Source organism: Ursus maritimus, unplaced genomic scaffold, assembly GCF_017311325.1.
Source record: "Ursus maritimus isolate PB19 unplaced genomic scaffold, ASM1731132v1 scaffold_4, whole genome shotgun sequence".
Taxonomy (NCBI): Eukaryota; Metazoa; Chordata; class Mammalia; order Carnivora; family Ursidae; genus Ursus; species Ursus maritimus.
The window spans coordinates 62719255-62741935 of NW_024426552.1; the positions used below are offsets into that span (position 1 = coordinate 62719255).

At 33.9% G+C, this 22681-nt stretch overlaps 1 protein-coding gene across 4 annotated transcripts in view; it reads right to left on the reverse strand.

Annotated features, from left to right (window-relative positions):
- The window catches only part of GSK3B (glycogen synthase kinase 3 beta), a 197797-nt gene that overhangs the window by 27984 nt on the left and 147132 nt on the right, over positions 1-22681 (reverse strand). For 2 of the 4 annotated variants that reach the window (XM_040621305.1, XM_008708193.2), the window contains exons 8-9: positions 10964-11059; positions 2599-2637 (exon numbers count right to left, since the gene is read on the reverse strand). In XM_040621305.1, coding sequence (XP_040477239.1) covers positions 2599-2637; positions 10964-11059 — 135 coding nt within the window. The remainder of the gene's footprint in view (positions 1-2598; positions 2638-10963; positions 11060-22681) is intronic. The other 2 variants (XM_040621306.1, XM_008708194.2) reach the window with 1 other exon arrangement.

Below are 22681 nucleotides of genomic sequence, written 5' to 3' on the forward strand. Positions count from 1 at the left end.
GGTTGCATTTGTGAAAAGAACCTTCTAGAATGAAAAGAGTTAACTCCATATGATTCACCACACTGGGGTGAACAGCTAATTACGAACTATATGAGAAAAACTCAGAGAAAAAACTAGGGGAAATTAAAAAAAAATTCTACATTTGCTAATCATAGAGCAGTACAATTAAATATGTACACAAAATATGATATGATAGGCACAAGAGAAAGGCTGAGTTCTGGAGGAAGGCATAACTAGAAGAATATTGAAATTTTCTAAAAGTTTTGACTACTGTGGCAATAGAATAAAAGGCTGCCTCTTGTGTGTGATTTTTAGCAGAATAATTGTTAGTAGCGGACAGCACTACTCAAATTTGGCAATCAGTATTTTTGAAAAAGAAAAGCTATTCACTTTAGGTCTAGAAATGCTAATGATTTGGTATTATCTCTTCAATAAACAGAGCCCATCTTATTTGAAGAAATTCTTGAATACCCAGAACTTGACAAAATATCCAAAACTGTTTTCTCAAAGAACAGCTGTTATCACAAACATGGCCAGATTACCCTCATTTGAATGAATATTCTAGGGTCTTAATTAGGAAGAGAGAAATGTACTTTTCATTAAGCGCCATTAACTCATAGAAAAAGTCAACTGAAGGCTGTGTTGAAGCAAAATGCAAATAAATTAGTCTGCTTAAAAGAATAGAAAGCTTTCTACACATCTATGTCTTAAACTCCAAATCGATACATAAAACTATGAAAATAATTTTGTTCTAAATTATGGACAGTTGAAGAATAAAAGCAGAAAGGGGAAAAACAGAAATAAACATAAACAGATGGACAGAAAGCCTTTGAAACTAAAGAAAAATGAAACATATATCCCTTGATGGGGAAAACAAACAAAGTGTGGTAGTGGTAGTGGACAGACATATAAGAGAGAGGCAGAAGTGTATAAAGTGAGGGAAATAGTGAGGGAAGGACATGTAGATTGTGATGAGGATGGAGGAGACTGGGAGTAAGGTTTCCTAATGAGAATGGCTCATATAACATCTGACTATCACTTAGGCTGAAGGCAGCAGAACTAGTTACTACTACAGAGCTCATTACTTTTCAAGAGGCTATAAGAGAACTTTCTACAGTGAAAACCTTTTTTTTTTCTTTTGTTTTTACACAAAGTTTATTATTAATAAAGATATTTTCCATGGAAATTGAGAAACTGGTTTGAGTAGGATCCTAGGAATTTGTTTCAGAACACCAAAGACCTTAATTATTTATTTGACTATATTAGAAAACCTTCTGTATGGTCAAAAGTTGCTTTATCTTTATTCTTTTGAGTGATCTGATTCACCTCAGTCAAGGAAACCTTAAAGGTACTGTATTATTTGAAATGCTTAGATCTTCCACTGTTCTCGGTAATTTTTCCCTCTCTTGCTTCCTAGCCAGGTCCATAATCAAACTCCAAATGTAAAAGAAAATAATCAGTGGGAAAACTCAGAAAATTTTTCACAAAAATATTAAGCATTACGACATATTTGATCCCTGAGGGCTGTTTGTATTTATTTCACAGCATATGGATTTATTTTGCTAGCTAGTCTAAGGAAAAATGCTTTTGCACCAATATGGGTTAAATTAAAATTAAATTAAATTAAAATTAAAACTACCACCAAAAGTAGTAATAAATATCTCTTGCCAACATTCAAATGTAGGGTAGCTGGACAGTGAATGTATTTTAAGTGAAAAAATTTCATGTTACATTAATGAGGATATTGTATTAAAGCTATTAATAAACTACTATTGTAAGCTTATCTCTAATTATTTTTAAAAAAAATTGTCCACATCCATTTGGTATCTTACTGGCTACAAGTAACCATCCATGTTGGCACTAAGACACATATTAGCCCATTTTGCCAGGGAATCCTAACTCATGGAATCAAAGAGTTAAAAACAATAGAGAAGAATTCATTCTAAGAGCCCACATTAAAATCAAGACTTAATCTGCCTTTTAAAAAATAGCCATTATTATTTTAAACCCTTTGAGAGATTCCTGATGAGCAAAGCCTTGGTTTAGTACTCTATGGATAAAGGTTAAGTGGGAAATTATGTGGAGTCAAAGCCCAGTGTCTTCTAAGCTGCAGATTTGTGACCGTTTGTGGTAGCATGCAACTTCAAAAAATTACAGGCCAAACTAGAAAATAGCTCTTCTGACTTATCTTTGTTTCTAAAGAAAAGGAAACCAATAACAACGGAAATATGGCTTTTAATAACGAAGTTTCTAATGCCATTTTAATCCTTACTCATTTAAATTAACATTCAGAACCTTTAGTTCTGTGGATCTTTGATACTATTTACTCCTGTAAAAATAATTTTTAAACCCCACAGTTCCTAAACTTCAGTCTAGATGTTAATAAACCACTCAGGAGACTGATAATCTAAATATACCATACATAAAACCTATCCCACACAGTGGATTTAAAAAAAAAAAAAAAATCACAGCTACCTACATTGTTTTTACTATTACATTTCTAGAATGAGTAACGGTTTAGCCTTTCTAAAAAAAGGTTTTCCCCCTAGTTTTATAGACTTGCCCTGAAATTTTGGGAAAAAAAAATTAAGTACATACCCGCACTCCTGAGGTGAAATGTCCTGTTCCTGACGAATCCTAAAGATGATAATGCAGTGAAATAATCCAAACAGGGGAAGTCAATCCAAAAGAGAATAGTCCAGCAAGGAAAAATATATCCAGTGTTATAAGAAATCCATGGTGTGGGGGGGGACATAGAAAATGTTTATACAGTTATAAACTTTAAACATCAGTCTCCACAGTAGCAAGTCCAAGTTTTAAAAATTATTTCACCACAGTGTATGCAAAAAAAATTTTGATTGCGCAATGGTGAGGCACAATAAAGAAACATTTTAATTTTAATTTATTATGTTCCAATGCCAGTGCGTTTATTAAAAAAATACAAAACCAAAAAAAGTTAAAATCAAAATGAAATCTAGAAGTAAACTTCCCAAAGTAAAGTGTTTGGTCTTCTACGACCTGGATTCATCATCCATTGACATGGCTGGGAGGGGGCATATTAGCCTGCTTTTAAAGATATCAGTTCCCAATATGCTAATTTTTATCTATTAATATATTCCAGTTAGACAGTATAAACATTTTTGCTTAATTATTAGTGATGAGAGGAAAGTAATAAATAGATTTAATTTATATTACTACAGATTTCAAGCCAGATATTTTCAATTTGTGTGAGCTAAGAAGGATCAGGCCACCGCGGATTATTCTCCATTTTGGATTGACTTCCCTGCTAAAAGATATTTGCTGACATTCTCATTATTTTAGGATTCTTCAGGCAATTGACATATCACCTCAGGAGTGCGGGTATAACTTACTTTTTCTATTGTGGGCTTTGCCCCCTCATACCCTTGCACCCATTACTTAGTAAAAATAAATATAGAACATTCTTTCCTTTTTGGAAAAACTCACTGAAAAAAAATCCTGTATCTTTGAGCACTACAAATTCAACACAGTTCCATGTGCAAATATGCCCAATTCACCCACCAAAAGCTAAACAAAAAATATATACAATAAACAATACAACTAAGGGACAGTCACAGTTATAGGTGACATGCATAGTAATGTACACCAACACCTAGGCACAACGGAGCCAAATATGCAAGGGAGGTAGCAGGATCTATTATGTCTAGGTATTGAGAACAAAAAATGGCAGAACTCACCAGTAGCTGTGAATTCCCTTGGCTATTCTAAGAGAATTTAACATTCTTTTAGGATAGTTTCCAGTGGGGGAATTAATATTTTGCAAAAATAAATAATCCGCGGATTACTTTTAGTCTGCAGACTAAAATTTAGTACACGGATTAAAATCCGGCCCATCAGAATAAAAATCTCTCATGAACTAAAACACAGTCAGGTGGACAAAAATAGAAAGCGAGACTAAAAAAACTGAAAGCACAAAGTAAGACTCAACTGGGCCAACTAACAATTAGTGCGCAGACTAAATATGGCCAGCCAAGTATGTCAGCAAGGCCATGAAGAGCCCAAAACACCCCCCTGTAAAAACTAAAAACAAAATAAAATTAATAAAACAAAACAGAACAAAGCAAAAAATAAATAAATAAACAAAAGAAAGAAAGAGAACAGAAAGGAAAAATTGAAAAGAACCAAAACACTGACATGAACTTTTAAGTGATTCAAATACTACCTCACCTGTGCAGCAACTCATTTTCTTAAATTGAAACAAACTGTCACCACAAATACTAGTCCATAGAAGAAACTAAGAGAAACAGTTCATTTTTCAAAAAGAAAGTCTCTATGGTATTGAACAAATGCAAATGAGTCCTTAAATGAAGAATTATTCAAAATAAATTTGCATTTGGATAACTCAAAAATGACAGAGGCAATTTTCCCCTTACATGGCCTAGGACAGACTTTCGCCATCAGTATCAAATTTCAACCTGGAGCTAACTGTTACGACTGAATCTTAAGCCTTTTAAAATTACCATTTGCAAATCATATATACAATATCAAGGCCTACAGTTGATTCTTGCAGCATCAGCTCTCAACAATTCTACTGTATTAAACAGCCAACCAGAGCAATGTAAAATACCTAAGGGCAATGATAATCTAAGTAGAACACAGAACAAGTGCTGTGCCAGTTCCGAACAGCTACTGCTCCCTAGATTTCATTGTGATAAATAAACAGACACTGTTCTCTGGTTATAAACAAAATACACAAGCACCCAATGTTAAAAACTGATAAACCATGAACTCTTAAGGAGCAACCCCAATGCTGGCTCTCAAGTAATGGATTAATCATCTAAAATTATTTGCAATTTGTAAACCTAAATACAGGATTAAAAGTGAGACAATGCCATGGATTTGTTGAATAGTATGTTAATTAACCAGGTTAAGTAGCTACAAAAAGAACCTAAGTCTACTAAACAGCTGATACGAGGTACATAATTCATAAGAAACACAAACATCCTTTCCTTAGCCACAACAGAGCCAGCATTCAATAAATTTCATCTGTACTTATTAAAAGGCTTACCGAGTTTTCCTGAACTCTACTACACATAAATATTATATGTGTTGATATCAGCAGTTAACTATGCAATGTAATCTCCTCCTCTAACTTCATTCACTAATAAAATAGTACTGCAGGCTTACATAGAAGTCTGATTTACCAAATGTCCACTTACTCAATTTAATCTCTTATTGTTCATAAAATAGTTACTATAGTCAGACTGACCTTCTTAGGAATATAGGAACATTTTCTTTTCATCCACACCTCCTCATCTTAAGGGACAGTCCCCTAGGCTACAACAATTCCTGACCTTACCAACATCTAAGCAAATCTAAATCCTCCTTCAACAGCCCACCCCACCTAGTCCTTCTATCACCTTTAGGGAGGCTTCCTTTTTTCCTCCACTACCCTCACTGGAGATCTGACTTAGACCTACTGCATGTGAAACACCTTTGAACACCTACAGAGCACAATCAAGTATGTGGTTATGTTATATTATTCAATACTTGCTTCAACTGAGTCAGTTATATCGCCTGTAAGCTTTTCAAAAACAAGGGCTATATATTTTACTTTTTTTTGCATCCTTTATAGTATCTGGCACAGGGCTGGGTACATAGGAGATACGGGTTTTAAGGAACAAATGATATATTAAAAGCAGATTTTTTGCTTTCTTTTTTAATCCACCCCAACCCTATCCCTCTGCTCCCCACAAGTGATCTTGAAACTTAAACCTTAGTGTTCTTTCTTTTTTATATTGTTCCTCTTACATAGGAATTAGCCACCCAAGTAGCTAGATTTTAAAGTGCATAGTTCCCAGCAAAGAAATGGGATTGTAGCCAGTACAACCAGAAAAGTGAGGAAGTCTACTCACATAGGAAAATAAATGTTAGACAAGGAAAAGTGATCATTCTAACACTAACAAAGATGTAGGTAGAAAATTCAGTAGAGAACACAGTGTATTTAACGAGACAAGTGACAATGGATTAGTAGAATGTTCAGGGTCGAGGGATGTTAAGTAATAATATAGAAACTAATTTACCTAAGCAATAGAACAAAACAGACAAGTACAATCTTAGGAACCAGTTAAAGTCCCAACATAGTTGTATGCTTTCTGGAGCACATGTGAGCAAAACCAGAAAAGGCTGATAGAGTTTACCTGCAAAAAAGAAGTCTGACAAGTTTTGTTTTGTGCTCTCTTGACCCCTCTGAAGACATTTCTAATTATTAAAACAATTTTTTAAAGATTTATGTATTTGAGAGAGAGAGAATCTTCAAGCAGAGTCCGTGCTGAGCATGGAGCCCAATGCAGGGCTCCACCTTACAACCCATGAGATCACCATCTGAGCCGAAACCAAGCTCAACCAACTGAACCACCCAGCACCCCGAAGGCATTTTTTAAACTATAAATATGTATAGTTGAAATAGGTAAGTTTACCAAGTGAAAAATCTTGTATTGAAAGGCTCAGAAAAAAAGGTAAGATTATAAAGAACGTCTTAAAAAATTAGTAGGAAAAAAAATAAGTATAGTAGGGTTTTATGTTTAGCTTTAAGCATAGAGAATAATAAATATAACCTGTCCTGTCTAGTCTGGTACCTTAACAGCTGAACTGACCTCAACTTCAACTTCCTGATTACTCTTAGCTAGTTGTAAATAGTACTAAATTCATTCATTTTCAAGTATGTGGCTACTGTTCTAAGAAATTGAGTATGTAAGGACTGACTTGTGGATACTGCTTTCTAGGATACTTAATCTATGGTCCCACATATCCCATAAACATTTAACATGTATTTAACTATTAAATAAACTTATCATGTATGCCAAAAACTTAGTAACAAACATTTTAAAGTAATTGATATCCATCTTATTATTACCACTATGAAAAAGAAATTAGGAACTGCTATAATACATATGGTATGACTTGGAAGGTATTATAAGAGTTACATGGTGGGAATTAATCATGGAGAACTCAAATAATTAGAAAGTATTTCATGGGAGAACTAAGATTTGAGGTCTTGAGAAAAGGTTAAGATCTGGTAAGCAGAGAAGAAGAAGGTCATTCTAAGTGTGAAAAGAAGACACTAGTAAAAAAGAAACATACATGGCTTCTCTGGGCAAAAATAAGAGGTTAGAAAGGTTAGGAACAGGACAAGAATAAGCCTCTTGCTTCTCTGGAAAGAAAAGACAGAAACAGTAAGTGATAGAATGACTATACAACCTTTACCCAGAAATGGGACACTTTTGAGAGTGAAAGGGCATTCAATTAATAATTACACTGAACAAGCATTAAGTGGAACATACAATCACCCTTGTCCTTATACGCACATTATGTCAGATTTTCCTAAAGGCAATACGTAAACAGAGAAGATTTTTATGTAGGAGTGACAGTATTACATGTGCTTTTAAGAAAACTAACTTTGAGAGCAATAAGGATTATAAAAGATGTTAAACTGAAAGAGGGAAATTGGTTAGGAAGTTGTTTTAACAAATTCTAAGATATGACGATGGCCTAAAGTCAGGGCAGTGGAGATAAGACAAATCATAGAACTATACTGGAGGCAGGATCTTTATATTTATTTAAAACTAAAATAAAATATCCCTTTATATGCATATTACAAAAGAATCAGAAAGACAGTAGCTAACTACTACCTTACAAAAGAAAAAACTTGATGCACAAAGAGTATAAGCAGATCCTCCCTTCATACCTAGTAGACTGTGATTTAACCATACCTCCATATACTAAATGCAGAATTTAAGCTTCCTCTCTTCTGCCAAATGAATCTCCATCTCTATTTAATTCTCAAATTTCCTATGCATCATTTGTTTTGCTTTCTTTCTGGCTTTTTATTCTTTGACGTTTACAGCGTAAACACCAATGCAGAAGGTCTTTATCCTCCTATACTGGATCCAGTAACAGTCCCTGTTTCAAAACATTAGCACCAGTTTCCTTTATCAATGAATTAGATTACTCTGGCTATTAAGTAATAGTTAAGGGCAACTGACTGGATTTCTAAATTCTCAAGATTCTTGCCATAAACCACACTAGATTCATCCCACTGTTTAGTTCTTCTGTTTGCTATCTTTCCTAGACACCTGAATCCCTTCACCTCAATGTTTCCATGGAAGACATTTTATCTCTTGATCTTTATGTCTGCCTATGTTTTTGAGTACACCAGCTTCCTATCCTTGGGGATACAGCTGTACTACATTGCAGCACAGAGAAGCAGGGTTCACATGTCCACAGCTTTAGGAAATGGGGCTAAAGTGGGTTCTACGAGAAGACCAAAATAAAGGCAAAACAGCTTATGTTTCCAGACTCTGTTTACCTGCCCTCAAAGAGCAAGAAGCTCTTTTCTTAGAGAAAAGTAGTATGTATTTCTTAAAAAATAACTTCATTGGCTGCCTAGCATAAGACAGCCCTCTCAAGTTGGTGTCTACTATCATAACAGAGGGGAGAGGGGGCTGTGTTCCTTCTAGAAATTAAGAATTTTGTATTTTCATTTTGATAATAACCTATTTTAAAAAACAATATAAGCATATCTTGGATCATTTAGATTCATCCAGATGACAGAACGGTACCATGGAATTTCTGTTCTGAATTTGGTTTTATGTTTACAACCACAATAACATCAACCTAGCTGTGTACACTAATGAGAAATTAACATAAGTGTGCTTATTATATAATAAATATATTTGTACCAAGTGAAAATCAAATTATTTCAATGCACACTATATAAATGAAGAGTTCACAGTACTTTCATCAGAAAAACAGGTGGGAGAATGGAGTCCTCATTCTACACATGAAATAGGAATGGAAGCCTAAATAAAACAAATAAAAGGGCTTTGTGTAGATTATTCAAGTTTGAAGAGCATTAGTGTAAGATATAAAACATCAGGAATCCACATGAGCAAAGCATACAAATTGACCACAAATCTTCTATTGACTGCATTTTAATTATAACCTACCATTCCTCACATTCCATCTTGGCTAATACTTGAAAAGATATAATCCAGGGGCGGGGGGAGGATGTCGACTATGACACACACTAATACTGGTAGCAGTCTTGATATTAAAAAAAAAAAAAAGTGATAGGGACTGTTAAATAAAATTTCATGACCTCATTTTCAGCATTATATTGGTCGGATACTCTATATTAAGGGTAGCATGTGAGGAATACTTAGATTACACCAAAAAAGAGCTTTATTTTCCTTTCTTCATAAAAATGACATACTTATTAATGAAAATATGGAAATGCAAAACAAAAATAAAATCACTTACATTCTTCTCACCCAAACTACCATTAGCATTTTGGAATATTTTCCTATATTTATTCATTATACAGAATTGTCTTTGTTTTTTTTCTTTAACATGACTGAAATCATAGTATACCACAAATCACTTATAAGCACTTTAACTTATAAAAACTTCAGTGGATTCAAACTGCAACTCAACCTTTAAATCCCAATAGGCCACCTAGGATTCTCTGAATTTAGAGCCAGGTAAGAGACCCTAAGTACCTTCTGACCGAGATTCAAAATATACTTTTAAGTGTAAAGATCAAAGAATGATTTATCTCAGAACATTGAGTGTTTATTATAAATTTTAAGTGAGGTGGGGAAGGCAACATCATGGTCAGTGAAAGCTAACTTATAATTATGGAACTAAAATACCAAGGTCTCTGATAAGTAATTAGTAATAAAAGGATCTTCTGCAATGAAGAGAGATAATAAGATTGTGAGAACTTGAAGGAAGTAACTAGAATCATAATACAATTTAGAGAGAGAAAAAGACATACTTTGAACCTGGGAATATAAACTATTTCATCTACAGCTCTCAATTATTTCACCTCTTATTATAAAAGATCTATAACCAATTAAATGAACCTATCAATGCTCAAAACAAACTGTTATATGTACCTTTTTCAGTACAGAAAATCTCTGCTTGAACTACACAAGAGTTGAACTAAATTTATTAACTCACAAAAATATAAGTGAATATGAGAGGAGGTGCATGGTACATAACTATAAGTCTGGCATCACACACACACACACACACACACACACACACACACACGAATAGAAATTTAATCCTAGTTTTTTGTCATGGCCACCTATGTAATCTAGAATAAGTCACTTGGTATCTCTGACCAGAGTTTCTGAATCTGTAGAATAAGGATGCTAGAGATTCACTCTAGCAATAAGCCCTAATGAGACTTTTTGTTCTCTGCCCTTAATGTCACAAATTAAACTGAAATGAAAAAAATTTTAAACAAAAGCTCTCTTAAATCATTTCAATTAAGGATCAAAGCAAAAAACAAAGTTTTCTGGTAAATTAGTACTTATGCTCTTCAAATTGGTTCCATCTATGCTCTAAGAATTGGTCAGGCTATCCAATGGCTAATGACATCCCGTTAACATATTGATGCTTTCAATGTATACTCCAAGCAAGATCAAATCTTTTTATTCCCCTCCCAAAATACCAAGAGGAAGGCAAACAAAAGAAGAAAAACACACAGTATCACTTACAAGGCCTATAAACTGTTTCAAAAAAGAATAAAGAAAATACATGAAATATATGTTTTCATATGCTATATGATATTGAGTAAGCACTACTAACTGTGTAAAGAAATTAACTTTTGAGTTTTTAAGTAGTCAAAATTTATATATACAATACTACTCCTAATGAAATTCTATATTTTAAAGGTCCTCAACCTACAAATAAAAACCCCGGCTGAAAACGGTCTACAGGAAATCAGTGGGAACAAAACTATACAGCCAATGAAACACTAAAGTACAACCTCCCAACTATCTTTACATGCAGAACTGCAGTGTACTTTTACTCAGGCAGCTATCTAGTACCAAAATAGTTCAGTTTAAGAACAATGAGAAACCCAAGTTTAACTATTGGTTAATTGCTTTTTAAAAAACTCATTTTGACTCACCTTAGTCCAAGGATGTGCCTTAATTTGAGGGAATTTGAATTCTGTGTAGTTGGGGTTCATTTCTCTAATTTGCTCCCTTGTTGGTGTCCCCAGGACCTAGACAGAGAAAGCAAGTTATTGCCGTATTTTTATATATACTTACAAATACAGTCTTTACGTTTTAATGTATTGGTTTCATTGGAAAAAAGAATTCCAAAGTCATGAAGTCTGTAACGCATTAAATAGAGCAGACTTCACAAAAGATTTTTAACTGACTATAGATCTTATGCTATACTACCTTACACAGACTTTTATGATAATCATCTTAAACCAGGGTTATAAAAAAAGATCACTTAAAAACATTCAAGTAAAAATCAAACATCTTTGTTCTATCGAGAAAAACCATCTATTGCAATCATGGGCATCTGAAATGGGATCTTTATTCATTTAGTAAAGTATAGCCAAAGGTTTTATTATCAATAAATTAATCAGGAGAACCTTACTCAGACACTGTCATCAATAACTCCATTCAATCAGTGAATATTTAGTGACTGCTACCTGTGTAAAGGAACTATGCGATGACAAATGAAGAATACAAAGAACAAGAGATTTCTTGTTATAATGAACTCACATGTTTGTGTGTGGGAAAAAGTATAAATATAATACAAGATAAAAATATACTGATTACTTCATTGCCTCTAGAGATATAGTATGCACTGGACAAAGGAAAGCATACAGAACTGACTGCATAAGACAGATGATGGGAAGAAACATTAATTACTAAAAATGAGCACTTTGAAGAAAGATGACATATATTACTCATCTTTATAATTCTAAAGCCTGATATAAAATGTTAAAATTTTCAGACATTTACAATTCAAAAATAGTGACACAAAAGGAGTGTAATGTAATAAGTACTTGATTTGTGGTAGCAACCAGTGATCAGGGCAAAGTAAGAATTTCAGGGATTTTTTTGCTTGTTTGTTCTTTGGTTCTAATTCTCTAGAATTCACTAAAACCAGAACTTAATCAAGATTTTAAGAGTTTTGTTCTTCAAAAGACACTCTTAAGAAAACACAAAGGCAAGCTACAGACTGAAAGAAAACATCTGTAAAACATACATTCTACAAAGGACTTCTATCTAGAATATACAGAAGACTCCTATAATTCAAAAACAAAAAGACAAACAACCCCCCCAAAATGGGCAAAAGCTATAACTAGACACTTTACCCAAGAAGACACAGATAGTAAATAAGCACATGAAAAAATACTCAACATCATTATCAACAGGGATATGCTAGTTAAAACCGTAAGACACCACCCACATACCTACTCAGAAGAATAAAGTTAAAAAAAAGATTGTGTATACCAAGCCTTGGTGAGGGTGTAGAGCAACTGAGGCTCTCACCCACTGCTAGTGGAAATGTAAAATTGTATGGCACCTTAGAAAACACTTTGGCAGTATGTTAAAAAGTTAAACATATACTTACCATACATCCATCACTCCCACTCCTAAGTATTTACCCAAGAAAAATGAAAGCATATGTTCATACAAAAACTTTAACAAAAATGTGCAAAGGATCTTTTTTGCAACTGCCAAAAAGCAGAACTTAAATGTCCACAAATGTCCACAACAGATGAATGAATAAACAAATGGTGGTATATCCATACGATGGAATGCTACTCAGTAATAAAAAAAGAACATGGATGAATCTAAAAATAATTATACCTAGTAAAGAAGCCAGACCCAAAAGAGCACCTACTGTATAATTTCATTCATATGGAATTCTAGAAAATTTTGTCTACAGCAACAGAAAGAAAAGCCATGATAGTGAAAGGCTGGAGAGAAGTATTACAAAGAGCACCAGGAAATTACTGGGGGTGAGGAATATGTTCATTATCTTGATTTCATGGTGGTAGTTTCATGTGTACATGCATATGCCAAAACTTCCCAAACTGTATACTTTAAGTATGTGTACTTTATTGTATGCCAATTACATCTTTCAGGAATCATTTAAATATCTGAATACATAAAGTTTAAGTAAGATAAGTGGAAAGGACATTCTGAGCTATAGAGCTGTAGTATTATTTGTCAATAAAAGGAATCTAGTTAACTATAAACTGACCTTTATCTCTAAAAGACAATTTCTGAGCAAACCCCTGATTTTACTGGAAAGAAAAGAAAATATGTATAAAAATAATCTAAATTATAACACATCATTCTGTGGAGAGCTTGCTTTTGGGCACTGGAAACACGTATCTCCCTTCCTTCTTGCAGCAGCAGAAATCCAGCTTTATAGAGAGGAGCAAGGTATTATCTAGTATTGGGAAGGGAAGCCTCTGGCCTTTGTTGCTGTAGATAACAGACACTTTTAAGCCAGGAAATCTCACACTTAAAATATGAAGGCTAAAAAGGAATCTTAATTTTTACTTTTAAATAATAAAGCAGACACTTACATCCTATTTTACCCCTTGATGAAGGGTGTGTGTGTGCACGCTTGTGTGTCTGTGTGTGTGTCTATATGTACTGGGAAAGAGGGAGAGGAGTGAAAAAGGGAGAGTGAGCTAATCAATAATTCTACCCCCCAAATACAACCCCACTGGATTCTTTTAACTGCTGAACAAAAAACCCAACAGCACTGACATGAATAAATGAGTATTTAAAAATGTATACCTTCAATGACTCTACAAGTTAACAATTCCATTTTAAGGTATATACTCTAGTCTAGAGGAACTTTTTATATATCCAAGGCAACATTGTTCATAATAAAATACTACAGGCACAAGCAAAAATCCAAAAGTAGAATTAGTAAATAAACTGTAGTGTAGTCATAAAATGGTACACTAACTAGCAATGAAAATGAATGAAGCAGAGCTACACATACCTTCTGATGAATCTCACAAAATGGTGAGTTTTCACTCAGCAATAAATACATACTAAATACATACATAAATAAATACATACATAAGGACTGCCTTATATAAAGCTTAAAAACAGGCAAGACTAAACTATATTTTAGTAAAATTGTATAGTAAATATAGTAAAATAGTAAAACTAAAAATAGACACGGGAATATTTATTAGAAAAATTCAAGTATAGATTATTCAGCTTAATAGGAAGATATAAGAGAGATTGTGACTGGGATGGGACTTAAGTAATTCCTCTAATTCTTAGTATGAGTGATAATTACACGGATATTTGCCTTATTATTGTGCTTTACACTGAACACATTTTAATATATTTTGGATTATGACATATATCACAATAAACAAAATGACACTTAAGAAATGCCCACTTTTGTTATACACAAATAATGAATCATGGAACATTACATCAAAAACTAAGGATATACTGTATGGTGACTAACATAACATAATAAAAATTATTATTAAAAAAATAAATTAAAAAAAAAAAGAAATGCCCACTTTTGAATCAGTGAGTATTTGCTGTGCAGTCCCCCTCTATTTATTCAGTACTTTGTTAACACAAGACATGCTTCTAACTCCCCACAAGTTGGTAAGAATGCTAAAAAAATGAGAATTGTATGATGTCCATTAGTAAAGGCATCCTTTTACTGTATGGACAGAGATCACATGGACTTATCAGCCCTTTGGTTAACTTTCTGATAGAGGCTATGTGAGAGAATTCAAGTTACAAACTGTATAATAAAAAGGCAGGACACTACTTGAAGTGAATATTATAATTCTTATTGTTTTTTATTACATCCTAAGAACATTCCCAATAGAAGGATATTTCCAATTGAAGTATATCTGTGAAATACACAATAAAACAGCTGAGAAACATATGCAATATACACAAGGTTTACTTAATACGAACTTTTAATAAGGTGTATATGTGTGTTTTCACTCTCATATCTTCTCCCTAAATTCATGTCTCACAGCCACTCACATTTAAACATGTACCCAAAATTTTAAAATGAAAAATTTCAAACACAGAGAAAAGTCACAATTTTTTTTTTCAGTGAAAACCCTCTTCCTTTATACCAACTACCTGGATTCCATGATTGTTTTACTATGTTTGGTTCATCACATTTCCATCCATCTATCCATATATCAATCCACCTTATTTTTTTGATACATTTCAAAGTCAGCTGCAGACATTAGCACATGTCAGCATATATATAATTCAGGTTAAATATTTATGACTTTTATTTAAGCATTTTTTTACATACTTGGAATCTTCCTTCAATATACACAGTATGTACATGTGGAAAATAATCTGCTTCAACAAACAGTGATATCAAAAAGACTCTTAATTATAATTCTGATTGATGGTCAGAGTTTAACTGTGTCCTTTTCTTTCAAAATACGTGTATTTGTGACTTTTAAGAAGCTAATTACTAACCAGTAAATGGAATCTCTGATCTATACACTATCAATCATTTAAAACAATTAACCAAATAAATTAGTCTGTCACCACAAAGCAGCAATGGAGATCTTATTCCTTTGTTACAGCCACATGATCTTGAATCATTAAGGCCATTAGATGGGAAAACAAAGATTCTAATGTCACAGGACTTTCTATGTTTAATTTCTCTTGCCAAATACTCAACTACTATAATCATTTCTCTATTCTTTTTCTTATTATTTTTTTAAATCTTAAAACCAGGTTCTTCCCAGGCTGGCTAATAGAGATGGAACTAAATGGAAGACCCTCTAGAACAGGGGGTCAGCAAACTTTTTCTGTAAAGGGCCAGAGAGTAAATACTTTAGGCTTTGTAGGCCATAGAGCCTCAGTCACTAATCAACTCTGCTGTTGTAGCACAAGGCAGCTGTAAACAAAAATTTATTTATAAAAATAGGTAGCAGAGTGCATTTGGCTCCTAGGCCCTAGTTGCCAACCTCTGACCTAGTTCAAACATTTTTAAAGATAAGAAAAACTGAGGCCCAGAAGGAGCAACTTTTCAGAGGTCAGAACTAATTAGAGCCAGAGCTAGGACGTAATTCAAATCTCATCAGTGGCAAACCAATTTTAGGAGATGGTATCAAAGAATCTGTTTATTGGACTTGGTTGCAAAATGAACAATTTCTATTTCTAATTTTGGTAGTTGTGGAAGATGCTGATGCTATTAAGCATGAAGGCACAGAGCTGGAAGAGAAAATAATATTTAAGACAATCAAGAAGAAGTAAGTGATAAATAATGGACATATCATTTGGGAGAGGGCTTGAGGGTAGAAAAACAGGTTTGGTAGTACCTGATGTGCAGATGCTAGGTGGCTGCAAAAGTGTGTAACAGGTAAAGCAGGTTGAAGGAGAAGAGTACTAAAGATGGGGACCCACAGGACACAAATATGTGGAAAAAGAGAAATTTAAAAAGAAAACAGAGACAGAAGTCCAAGAAACTGGAAGAAGTTCTATAGACAATGATACCATGGAAGCCAAAGAAAGTAAACATTTAAAGAACAAAGAGTTGAGTAACTTATGACATAATTAGCTCAGATAAAATAAAGGTGTTCACTATATCTGGCCAGGAAGTGACTTCCTTTCTGATCATGGTGAGATCAACCATGAAAAGAGCAAGCAGACCATAATCATCTGAAAAGAACAAGCAGACCATAATCACCTGAAATAAGTAAGCAGAAACAGTATATATTAAGTTCTCCTTTCAAAAGGTCCAACAGTGAGGAAAAGGGGAGAACAAAGAGAAGAAATATTTACGGAGCACTCAGTATGTAAAGGCTCTGTGTGAGGTATATCAATCTTCTTTTCTCATTTAAACTTTATAATACTTGGTTACCCATTTTACACTTAAAAGAAACCTATAGTTGATGGAGGTAAATTGACTTCTCAAAGCTACAGTTTGTCAGTTGTAAATATGGGATTCAAACGCATGTGCCGTTGACTTCCTAAAGTCTACCCAACATTAAGGGCAAAAACAGGGAAAAGATTTTTTAAAACTAATTTTTAAAAAATCATTTTCTTAAACTCCACTGATTATACCATAAGATGAAATCTAAATCCTTTTGAATTGTGCAGGATATACTAAGATTTTATAAGATCACGAGGCTGTAAGTTTAAAAAACAGACTTAACAAAAACCCTCCATAATTTAAATAAAATCTACCCATATCTAATAATTCAACTTAATAAAAAGAATATTGTGTACTGTTAATATTATAGATTTAAGGCAACAGAAGAATTACATGAAGAAATGCAAGCATCTAATTAGCTAAAGAAAATTAGAAAGTTTAACAAATCTCAAACTTATTTTACAAATTCTTGCAAGAATTCTTATGATTTAGCAATTTTGATAAATCACTTTCAGTCTGAATTGTAGATTTTCACTGTAAATCCCATGCTTACTCATGCTTAAGTATATGTGCAATATGAAGGACACAACTTTTAATATTTTTGTCTGTTGTGATTGCTTCACATGTGTAAAATCTTGGTTTGAACGTTAAATGGTGGGCAATATAGCTGTGCATATTGTAAGTAGCATGAATTTCTACCTCAATTTTAATTCTTATTAATTTAAATTCAAATTAGTTAACATATAGTTTCAGGGGTAGAATTTAGTGATTCATCAGTTGCATATAACACCCAGCGCTCATTACATCAAGTGCCCTCCTTAATGGCCCCCAGTCACCCCAACCCTCCACCCACCGCTCCTCCATCAACCCTCAGTTTGTTCCCTATAGTTAAGAGCCTCTTCTGGTTTGCCTCCCTCTCTGTTTTTATCTTATTGTATTTTTCCTTCCCTTCCCCTATGTTCATCAGTTTTGTTTCTTAAATTCCACGAGTAAAATCATATGGTATTTGTCTTTCTCTGACTGACTTATTTCGCTCAGCATAATACCTTCTATAGTTCCATCCATGTTGCAAATGTACTGCAAGAATTTTTTTTATTGTAAGACCTAAGTTACAGAAACTAATGCTCTTATTGAATTACTTTGGGAGCCATAACTGCTTAAAGACGGTCAACATAGGGGTGCCTGGGTGGCTCAGTCAGTTAAGCGTCTGCCTTTGGCTTAGGTCATGATCCCGGGGTCCTGGGATTGAGTCCCACGTCAGCTCCCTGTTCAGCGGGGAGTCTGCTTCTCCCTCTGCCCCTCCCCTGGCTCGTGCACTCTCTCTCCCCCCTCCCCCACTGAAAAATAAATAAATAAATAATCTAAAAACAACACCACAAACTAAAAAGCTGAAGCATGAAGGTAAAAAAGGCCAGAAAAACATATGTACATATGATTCAAGTCTGAGAAGGGCAACGGGGAAACAAATGCAAAAAAACTAAGGAAACAGTGGCTGAAATTCTTCCGAATTTGATGAAAATTCACTGAAAAGCTCAATGAATCTCAAGCAGTACAATACAAAACATACCATACGGAGTTATAGTCAACTAGTAAAAGCCATCGATAAAGGGAAAATCTTTCCCACAACTCTAAAAAGAGACACATCATATACACAGGGTATCAACAATAGTAATGACAGCTGACTTCACATCAGAAACAATTCAAGCCAGAAGAAACTAGAGACTGTTCTAAAGAATGAAATTAAAAGAAAAGCTGGAAACCAAGAAATTGTATATCTGGTGAAAAAAACCTTCAAAAGACATTATCAGGCAAACAAAAGTTAAGAGAGTTTGTCATCAGATTTTCACTATAAGAAAGTACTTCAGGATGGAAGAAGAGGATTCCTCCCTATACAGAGGAATAAAGACCACCAGAAACAGTAAATATGTGGCTAAATGTATATTTCTCCCTTGCTTTTAAATTTCTTCAGAAGAAACTGAGTGCTTAAAGCAAAACAATAACAAAGTATTATAAAAGTATTATAGAAGTAAAATGTATTACACACTAACATGAAGGACAGGAAGGGGAAATAGAAATATACTATTGCAAGGTTCTTACTTTATATGTGAAGTAGTATATTATTATTTATAGACTGTGATAAAATAAACATGCCTATTTTCAATCCTAGAATAACTTAAAAAATACAATAAGGATGTATAGCTTAAACTGCCCATTGGGGAAATAAAAAAGGCTCATTATATCCGTAAGGTGGCAGTAAAGGAGAAAAAAAAATGGAATGAAAAATAAATATCAAAGTAAAATACTTAAACTCAACCATACTGATAATTACATTGAATGTAAATGGTCTAAACACTCCAATTAAAGGCAGAAATTGTTAGACTCTATAAAAAAAGACAGTAAGCATATGTTGTCTGTGAGAAATAAACTTTAACTATAAAGACACCCAGGTTAAAATGCAGAAAGTTATACTATACAAACACTTATCATATGAAAGATGGAGTGCCTACATTAATATCAGAAAATGGAGACTTCAGGGCAAGGAAATTAAAATAAAGAGGGTCATTTCCTATTTATAACAGTAATTTTACGACTATACTTGAAATTAATGTGAATACCATGTGTAGATAAGAATGTAGAACACACGAACTCTCATATGTTGTTGGTGGGAGTGAAAAATAGAACTGCTTTGGAAAACAATTTGGTAACTTTTCATAAAGTTAACATACACTTATTACATGACAGGCAACTTTAGTCATAGTCCTTTCTTGAAGAGAAATATAAACACATACCTGCAAAAAGACTTATAAACAAACATTCATAGCAGTTTTACTTGTAATAACTAAGAACCAGAGTCAAACATCCGTGTTTGTGATAATTAATAATTGTGATATGTTCTAATAGAATACAACCCGGCATAAAATGGAATAAACAGGTGATACAAGCAATAACATGGATGAATCTCAAAAACATGTTGAGCTAAAAAAGCCAAATACAAAAGAAATATACATTCATATAAATTATAGAATAGGAAAAACTAATCTGTAGTGACAGAAAGCAGACCAACAGTCACCTGACACAGAAGATGGGGTAATGACTACAAAGGGGCATGAACAGAATGATCAACTGTCCTGGTTTTGCCTGGTGCTATTCTGGAAGAGCCCTCAGGTCCTGGGCACACTGGGATGTTTACTCACCTCAGGCTGTACAGAGGAACATTTTTGGGGTGGGGGACATGTTCTAAATCTTAATTAGACAGTGGTTATGTATGTTTGTTGAAGCTTATTAAACTGAATACTTAAAATAGCTACTTTTATTTTACGTAAATTACATCCTGATGATATTGATTTAAAAAGTAAAACAGACCATTATGTAATTTGTGATGCATTTACTACACTAAATAAAACCAGATGTTTATCTTTCTTATGTTGCTCTGTTAAGGCTAGCATTAAAAGTATCAGAGTCTATATCAAACCCTACAATCAGAATTATTTTATATACAATATGAATAGTCTTGAAGAAAGCTAAGGTATGATTTAAGATGCAAAGGAATGTAAGAAAGGTAAGACAATCAACAGGCATTTAAAGATTTTTGATCAGCCTCTTAAGTCATTCATTCATTCAAGACATTTACTGAGTTTCTATCTTCAAAGAACTCTAGGGCAGAGAGACTTATAAAATCTGCAAAGATCAGTACAACAAAGTTTAAGTGTAGATACGTGTGAGGTAAAAGTGCTACCCTGCACGAGTGAGGAAGGGATTCAGGAAAGGCTCTGGAAGGAAAGACAAGAGCTGATTTTATGTAAGGAGTCTAGGAAGTAAATGAGTCAGAAGCATATTCTCTACACACTAAGTGTGAAATAGAAAATGGCCCGATTTGGATAAAGTAACAGCTGAGTGTTGACAGAGACTAAGAATTGGATAATGGAGGGAAAGCAATGTTAAAGGCTGAAAGGTAAGTGGCTGACAGGTTATGAAGAGCAAAGATTCTAAATGCATCACTATCTGTAATCAACATAATAAATATAGGACAATTTAACAAACTGTCCTATTTCTATTTGAGTATATCTTTAGGTTTTATATTATGTTTTATTATATGCAGAGTGTATTTCTACCTGACTTACTCTATGAAGAGTATACTTCTACCTGATTTACTCCAGCTGAATTATGTATTTGGAATCTTTCAAATTATATAAATTGAACCTTTTCATTTTATGGATTAAAAAATATGTTTGAAATGGACCTCATCATTTCAGATACAAATCAAGTGTTAGAGTTCCCTTGAATTTTAAAAGACAGAAAAATATTTTCCCCCAAACTTTTAGACTACAGATATACTTAAAAAACAAAACAAAACAACCAACCAACCCAAAAACAAAACCTTATTTCTGGATTTCCTCAAAACTGAGTTCCTCGACTTAAAGGAAATGAAACTGCATATAAATGTTGTATGTATTTTCTGTAAGTATGATAGTCCACACAATTAAAAAAAGGAGGGGAGGGGGTGCCTGGGTGGCACAGCGGTTAAGCGTCTGCCTTCGGCTCAGGGTGTGATCCCGGCGTTATGGGATCGAGCCCCACGTCAGGCTCCTCCGCTATGAGCCTGCTTCTTCCTCTCCCACTCCCCCTGCTTCTGTTCCCTCTCTCGCTGTCTCTATCTCTGTAAAATAAATAAATAAAATCTTTAAAAAATATATTCTTTAAAAAAAGGAGGGGATGTTAAAAATTATCACACCATTGGAAAAAGTATATATTCTCAGTTAGCTATTATTAGAATAAGACCTTTCCATTTATTGCAAAAAAGCACCTTTTCTTTGGCCCATCATCCTAGATCATGAGGGGTTAGGTGGTGAAAAGATCCAAAGAATCAGAAATCAAGTCGGTCACACTCCTCTGGGATGCCGTGCATGGTTAAATTCATCATTTCATTTGTACCCAGGTCCCATCCACATTTGTTCTAACATTTTCTCGTTCATTTAGTTACATATGTATGTAGACACTGACAAATATTAAATTAGGAATTAGGATTTACTTCTTCAAAGACATAAAGCTGGAATCATCTGACAAAAGCTAAGAAAACAGTTTTCACAGCTTTATTTTTAATAGCTCAACACCAGAGGTCGCCAAACTTCAGCAATAGAAGGCTGCATGTACAGCCTTAAAAGCAAGGGTGAAGTAAAAGAAATCCTGTTAGAAAGCTGTTATTCTTCTGCTTAAAAATCTGCAGTGGTTTCCAATCACCTACAGGCTAATGTGGTCGGGCCACTGCCCACAACTCTAGCCTTCTCTGCTCCACTAAACTCATATTCTACTATACCCACAATTCAGAACCTTAAGCTCAAACCATAAACACACAACAGAACCATTTCCAATAAGCATCTGCCCAAATTCATACATATGTCCTCCATTTCCTTCCTCTCTCTAAATGGTGAATATCTTTTCATGTTTCAAGATTTAGCTTGTTACCTGTCCTATGATGCCTTTCCAGACAGCACTACCTCCACATAGAATACTTCTGCCTTTGTACTCTTTGTTCCTNNNTTTCCCTTAGTCTCTGAACTCGCTGAGAGCAAGGACCCTCTATGTTCTAGTCCAGCACCTAACAAAAACAACAGTAGTAGTTAAAGTGATATGCACCCTGAAAGACTAAAGGGACACATGGCTAGGCCTATATATAATGAAACTTTTTAAATAAGTGGATAAAAACTGAATTAACATAGAGGCAAGAGAGATTATATGTACCATGGTTGAATAATGAAACATCTTCACTTCTGCAAAAAAGAACTGTTTTTCAGTTTTGGTAACTCTCAGGTTGGCTGCCTATACCATAAGCTTGACAAATGTCTCTGATTTAAAAACTAGAAAGCACGTCACTGAACTATTCTATTTCAAAATATCAGTATTCTAATGATATTGGAATCACTACATTTTTGCTGCCAGGAAACTAACATAAAATGTCATTTCCTCTGGC